The sequence below is a fragment of the Sinocyclocheilus rhinocerous genome, unplaced genomic scaffold (genome assembly GCF_001515625.1).
Source record: "Sinocyclocheilus rhinocerous isolate Xijiao unplaced genomic scaffold, SAMN03320098_v1.1 scaffold568, whole genome shotgun sequence".
Taxonomy (NCBI): Eukaryota; Metazoa; Chordata; class Actinopteri; order Cypriniformes; family Cyprinidae; genus Sinocyclocheilus; species Sinocyclocheilus rhinocerous.
In genome coordinates this window covers 605,274-612,477 of record NW_015652173.1, presented here as the reverse complement: position 1 = coordinate 612,477, position 7,204 = coordinate 605,274, and the positions used below count along the sequence as shown (strand labels likewise).

General features: G+C 39.0%; 1 protein-coding gene across 1 annotated transcript; it reads right to left on the bottom strand.

Moving 5' to 3' along the window:
- On the bottom strand, positions 1-4,988 carry LOC107714002 (zinc-alpha-2-glycoprotein-like). The gene is made up of 7 exons (XM_016519690.1): positions 4,928-4,988; positions 1,405-1,647; positions 1,041-1,307; positions 560-841; positions 381-491; positions 214-244; positions 1-54 (listed from the first exon to the last, which is right to left on the bottom strand). The coding sequence occupies exons 1-7, from the start codon at positions 4,986-4,988 to the stop codon at positions 48-50; spliced, it is 1,002 nt and encodes a 333-aa protein (XP_016375176.1). The 3' UTR covers positions 1-47.
- Positions 4,989-7,204: the final 2,216 nt, after the last annotated feature.

Here is a 7,204-nt window from a genome sequence, read left to right as displayed (position 1 = left end):
GCTTCATGTCATGAACTTGAACATTTATTGAAGTGTCCACAGTTTCTTCAGATGCTAAAATGTTTGAGAATAATTTTAAATAGCAGTTAATGACTTATGAGTCAAAAATATATATGAATGAAACTATATAGAAAATACGTTTAACAATATTTATGCAAATGTAAAATTTTATATTTCGAAGCAGCAAATAAATAAATAAATGCCTGTACTCACTAGAAGCAGAGGAATAACCCGTTTGATGAATCTACAACATAAAAATATAACAGCATGGCAATAATTAATTGTAGCTAATAACAAAAAAATCTGTTTGAGTTTCCTTGATTTTCCTAATGAGCTTTAGCTCATTAGACAATTTTAATTATTTTCAGTTCTTGACCTACCTGCAAGCCGCTTTCTCCATGTAATAACAGCAGCTCCAAACACCAATACCAGAGCCAAAACTGTTAGGACTGATGGAATCACTGAGTTAAATGGTTCTCCATGATCGTACTCTGAAACATGAACTACAAATTCATTTAGAGTTTAGCTTGGTATTTTTTGCCCAGTAAGAATTTCTCACCTAAATTCACAGTCATCCTGTTATCCAGACTGAGGTGTGTGGCAGAGCAGGTGTATTTGTGTTTGTCTGCAGCTCTGATCTCCAGACTCTTCCTCATCTGGTACGTCCCGTCAGCATTGGGCAGCAGATCTCCTCCAGTGATCTCATGATCAGCTACAGGCTGCTCGTCTCTGAACAGGGTCAGGTTTATGTGACGAGGGTAAAATCCTGTTGCCAAACAACTCACACAAAACCCTCCAGAATCTGAGAAAGCTTTCTTGATGAGTCTCACTCGCGGTTTTACTGGGGGGAAAAAAATCCATCTTACCTTTTTATAAAACACTATCCTGTGTAATAAGAATGAGATGTTTTCTAATGTTATTGCTTCAGTTAATAAAAAGGACGGAATTCCTGTGTTGCAAATCAAAATTATATTTTACCTATAAGAGCTCAGTGGCTCAAATCTATTTAAATATTGGGGGAGAACAGACTGGAGACCAACCTTTCTTATTCACTTGAGTTTGTCTCTTTTTAAGGTAATTCCTGAGAGTTGCTATGCAGGATGGGTAGTTTATTGTCTCATGACGCCACTTGAACAGCTCCAGAGATAGTGTTGCCATTTCTTTTGGGCTCTCATATGTAAACTTGTTGTCATAAAAACGCATTTCATCTGTAGTGGAGCCACTAAAAGCAAACTTAGAGATCATTTGTCCAGGCTTATCATTGTCCCACAGTTCACAATGACTCATCACTTGATAAAGTTGAGGACCTGTCAGGACAGAGGAGACATAGCTTGTGTCCCACGACAAGATATTCATATCCAACTTTCAATCTCGATATGCTATATTTTAACAAAGCTAACATACGTTCTGTGTAGTTTTTAAATGTTAGTCTGCCCACATGGAAAGGTTGCAAATCGTGCCTCATTGCATAAAAGATGTAAGAAACAATCTCATCTTCATTTGTAGTATTATCTCTAGGAATGTATCTCTTAGCCTCTGAATTATAGTGTCCTACTGTGAGGTCATCCAACATAAATGTGACACTAAATTCAGGAAATGGCGTCTCTCCTTTAATGTATGTTACAAGCAACCACAAAGAGTGAGAACCTGTAAGACATAACAACAACAACAAAAAAATCAATTATGTATTGCAATACCTATTATGTCTTGCAAAATTGCAAATTCCCAAGTTTATATGAAATATTTATTCCCAACAAAGAAGCCTTTTTGTGTCAGTCAGTTGTTCACAATGTTTCTTTATTTAATAGGCTAAAAAATGTACGTCCTTACAGTTAAATTTCATGCACTACTCTGAATCAGCCTGAAAAATACAGTTTTCGCATTAACTAAAGAAGTAAAAGTTATTATTGTTGTCGAAGTTCGTGATTTGAAATAATTTATTTAACCCCTTCAGACCTGAATAAAAATAAAAAAAATGTATCCACTTGATATTTGCTCTTCTCCAATACAGAAATGAGTCTAAAAAACAAGATTTGTGCCAACTCATTTTTTTATTAGATTTTCTTCATGTCCACTACAATGGACGGCAGGACTGAAGCAACATAAAAATCCTCATAATTTTAGCCATACTTATGAACTAGACTTTGTGTACTAGAGTTGATCTAGTATTGAAGATTTTGAATACTGTATATACTGTAAGAATGAGCAATGCAATAAGAATGTAGAAGATTATATGAAGTCTCAAAAACTTGTTTGATCCTTTTTGTTGGTTGCAGTGGGTGAATCTGAATATATGCATAAATGTATTTGTGTGTATTTGAATGTGTTTATATGTGCTTGCTGGTTGTTTTGATGAATATACGATTGTGTGCATTATAGCATTAAGGCATCAGTGTGTCGAGGGGCTGTGAGTGTGTGTATTGCTGTGTATTCACTGATCTCACATCCACTATGGCTGTTTCTCACTAAAACCAATGAAAAATTGATCGACAGACTATGGTCACTTTGAAGACAAATGAAATCATATGAATAATATTTCATTAACGTCACTGTTCATAAAACATTGGCATTAGAATTTGTAGCTCTATATTTTAGCTTTGAAAAGCTTGCACAAATTTCTCAACCTGTCATACAACTAAATCTTGAGGTTCCTGCTGATATCTTTTAAAACCTGATGTCCATTGCGATGGACATTGCATTTTTTTTAAATCCTGTGTTCTGTAACTCTGAAAGATCTTCAAAATAACTGAATAGTACCATTTGATAGTCTTAATTTTATAATAGGTGCAAGTTGGTGAGGTTACCATGAACATAAATCTGCATATAAGGTAAAAAGTGGGCTTCCTCCTCTTCCTGTCTAGCTGGTTAGTCATGTCTCTCTTTTGTGATGCCTGTAACTCAATCAGATTAAGTTAGGAGTCATATCTTCATTGTGATTGGTTGATCAGGGTCCAATCAGTGACCAGGCATTCCCTTTCAGTCGGTCACTCTCAACGTCACGTCGGTGAACGACGAATTGGGATCTCGCTTCGAGAGACCTAACTACTTCGAGTTTAACTAAACGAGCCAACACATTGGCATACGATGATTGCATCCAGCTGCCGCTGATCACAGCGTGAGCATAAAAAGGCAGCAAGTGCAACGCATACCAGCTTTTCGCTTTGGAGCCGAGCGACAACATCGTTCTGCTCTAACCAGTGTCTTCAATTGTCTACGAGTTCGACGCGCTCTTGGAAGCTTTCTGTGTTGGCGGATGGCGCTTCAGCGGTGGTCGTTCCTGAGTCGAGTGGGTTGCGCACTTCAGGCTGCATTACCCCCTATCGTGCTGTAAGCGGCCATCTCCCCTGTGCGCCTCACGGTCGATGGCACCCAAATTCTCGACAAAAGAGCAGTTTTCTCTCTCTCTGGATCCCAGGAGGGCACGGAGAGTCGCGGACGGACGAACACCGGACCACACTCATCCTCCTCCTTCGCCAGCAGGCAGCAGCAGGCGGTTCGAGAGCGCCAACAAAGGCCCTACTCACGCACCCTCTGCCAAACTGTGGAACCAGGTAAGCATTGCACCGCACACTCAGACCCCTCTTCGGTCCGCTCACAAGCTGCCCGAGTTGGGTCCCTGCGTTCCACCTCGCTGCCCCACAGCGGTGGTTCCGTTGGTCCTGCTTGCACGGTATCTGGGTGCCTGGTTAGCGCTACCCAGCCCGTCTCGCTGGCTTCTGCGGACCATCAGCCTCGGCTATGCGATTCAGTTCACCCGGCGTCACCCCAAGTTCAGTAGCATCCGCTTCACAACAGTGAAGGCGGCCGATGCTCCTGTCTTGCGTGCGAGATCTACTGACTCAGAGACAGGGCACTCTGTGGCACCCGCGTCCAGACCTCTGGAAACTTCATGTCTGGTCCCTGGATGGGACGCGGAGGTTCTTGGTGACCTACCCAAAGAGGTAGTTGACACCATCAATTCGGCGCTTACGCCATGAGATGGAACCTGTTCGTCGAGTGGTGTTCTTCTCGTCGTTACGTATGTAACCCTAGTTCCCTGAAGGAGGGAATGGAGACGTCAAGTCCCTTCGCCACGGCTGCTGTACCACCATTGAGTGGCCGGGTCACCGGCTTGGCTCCTCAGCAAAAACCTAGTATGCGTTGCACTTGCTGCCTTTTTATGCTCAAGCTGTGATCTGCGGCAGCTGGATGCAATCATCACATGCCAATGTGCATTGGCTCGTTTAGATACACTCGAAGTAGATTGGTCTCTCGAAGCGAGATCCCAATTCGTCGGTCACCGACGTGACGTCTCCGTTCCCTCCTTCAGGGAAGGAGGGTTACATACATAACCAAGACGTTACTCGTATTATAAAACATAAAATTTTATTGGTTTAAACAAAAAATCATGTGATGTCCATTTCAATGGATGCAGGGTCTGAAGGTGTTTTAACTTAACATCGACAAATAATTTCTAGGCTGTGCTTGTATGACTGAACAGCCGCATGGGGTGTCTAAACTGGACTAACCTAATTTAAAATTAATTATGTTTGAACTCGGAGTAAAAAAAAAAAAAAACATCTAGAGTTCCATATGTAGCTATTATTATTTTGTATGGGACTCACTTGTTAATGGAAATAAACAGGCTAACAACTTTGCTTTGTTTTCAAAAGTAGGCTAACCCTAAACGCGTTTGTGATTTTCACTTTCAGTTTTGAACAAAAAACGTTTTCAACAAGATGGTTAATTAAATCATAACTGTGGCTACACTTGAGACAATCTAGCTTTTATAAACTCGTCAGAACGGTAGGCCCTATCATTACGTGTAGTTGATACATTTTCACGAGGGTGCCTGAGGTTATCTGAGAAACATAAATTGACGGGATAACATCGCCTGTTTAAATTAATTGCACATATTGTTGCTAAATAAATGCAAATAGAATCCTACCAGTCAAAACAGTTGTTAGAGCTGACAGCAGCACACATAGAAAAACGAATAATTTACTCATTATCTTCTCTGGGTGTTAAAAGTAATGTTCTTCCTTAAAGTCACATTGATTGGCTTTGAGCCAGAAAACAAAAACGAGTCTTAAAGGGGTCATATGATGCTGCTAAAAAGAACATTATTTGGTGTATTTGGTGTAATGAAATGTGTTTATGCGGTTTAAAGTAAAAAAAACACATTATTTTCCACATACTGTACATTATCTACAATACTACAGCGAGAATAAAAGTTACGTCTTCTTTCTTTGCGTGAACATTTGGGCGGCTTTATGCAAATCTTCCCACATAGTGAGGTAGGTATGTGGGGGCGTGTTCGAACGAGCCGTTTTAGGTAGGTGTGGCTAACTCTTAACTTTTATAAAGAATATCTCTTTGGATTTGAGACTTTAGTCTTTGCAACTTTACAGATCTTCTTTATGCACCAAGAGCTTGTAACACTCTAAAGAGAAAGGAAAAAATGAAATCGCATCATATGACCCCTTTAACAAGTAGCCAGAAAGTGCGTGCTCTAGCTTAGTCGAGATGAGGGCAGGGAAAATATAAATTTAATTAATCTTCATATAGCCTAAAATTTAATCTTAAGACTTTCCTATACTACATACTGTTTTTAATACAACAGCCTATATAGAAGCGAGAATTATATTTTAATGTTTAATTCAATGTAACATTTTCTAATGTCAAAGGCTACACTGCGTTAATAGCAACCTCTTGCAACATTCGGTAAAGAAATAGTTCACCCAGAAATATGTGTCATCAAGCTGAAACATAGCAGGGAGTTAGCTATATAGACATGCAGAGATGGGCAGTATTTTAATTGAATGTATTTGAAATTACGTATTTAATTACTAAATGCGTATTTTGTCATTTGTATTTTGCTGGACAAAGAAAAATCAAAAGTAATTTGTAATTAAATACTTTGAGAGACAGTATTTTGTATCTGAAATATTCAAAATACATAATCAAGTAGTTCATTTTATTCTCCGATAATACAATCCCTTGCGAAAATGAAGTTTATTCAAGTGTGCTATTAGTATACTTCTTTTAAACTTAAAATAGGAAAGTATACTTTTAGTCTACTTTTTATGTACTTCTCAGAAATGGGATTTATGTACTTCTCAGAAATATACTTAAAATGACATTTAAGTATACTTAGAAAAAGTCTAATATATTTTAGCTATACTTGTGCTCCTAGAATCTGTGTTTTCATTATTATACGGTAGGGGGCGCTAGTTATGGAATAAAATGTCGACCAATGAAGAGGTAATAATGACTGTCAAGCTTTGGGATATTGATCGACTTTATCTAGGCCGGAAGGAGCAGAAGCGGTCGACTGTGGCATAATAAAAGCTCCGCTGCTTCGAGCCATATGTCAAGCCTCGTTTCGCTTCAGCGCCTTTCAGCCTCACCCTGCTTCATTCTACTACGTTAATAAATCATTAGATCATCCATGAACATGATTTCTGCCCGAGTCCCGTCGGATTGCATCGGCTGTGGGGATGAAGACGACAACTCCCATGATTCCACACTCAGTCACGGCGTCATCAAACTACGCCTTTGTCTCTTTGTTTATTTTGAATATGCGCCCTCCAGCGGCGAAAATTACATATTGTGCCTTTAAGCCAACAAATCAAAACGTCATTACTGACAATGACCGACTAGACTTGCAGAAATAATACTGTCATTGTAGGCCTCATGCAGCAGTAAATAGTGGGAACTGTAGTCATATAAATTTACTGAATATTAGACTTTGCCAAAATAGAGGAAAATGATTAATATGCAAAAAAGAAACCATTATGACACTTTGCCAGAAGATATTTTGTCTGCTGTTTGAAGTTTCTCCACTCATCAGCATTGATTTGTGTCATTTTTTTAAAACAAATATAAATTTACAAATTAAGATTATCACAAGGTTTAAGGTCCTATTTGCACAGTGAAACCAAAAATCCCAGAACACTTGGATGATTACAGCTACAAGTTTCCAATAGTAGCACAGATCCAACTACCATTTCAATTATTTATTTTTATGCTCTTCTGTTACCTTAAGTTTTAAAACGGTCATCTTCTGGCAATGAATGAAACAACGTTCACCACCATATCAGTGGCCTAATAAACATTTTGCAACCTACACTGATGTTATTCTGTGTCATCTGTTCTTTGACCATGTGTTGCACTGTACCTGGATGATACACGATGATCATTGATACAAATGCATGGTCTATTT

Bases quoted from the DNA above. Each gene is read 5' to 3' on its own strand.
- LOC107714002 (XM_016519690.1), bottom strand. From the start codon at position 4,988: ATGAGTAAATTATTCGTTTTTCTATGTGTGCTGCTGTCAGCTCTAACA. The intron at 842-1,040 runs GTTGGTCTCCAG...TTTTCCCCCCAG, and splicing joins AACTCAAGTGAATAAGAAAG to TAAAACCGCGAGTGAGACTC. The intron at 245-380 runs GTAGGTCAAGAA...TTTATGTTGTAG, and splicing joins ATGGAGAAAGCGGCTTGCAG to ATTCATCAAACGGGTTATTC.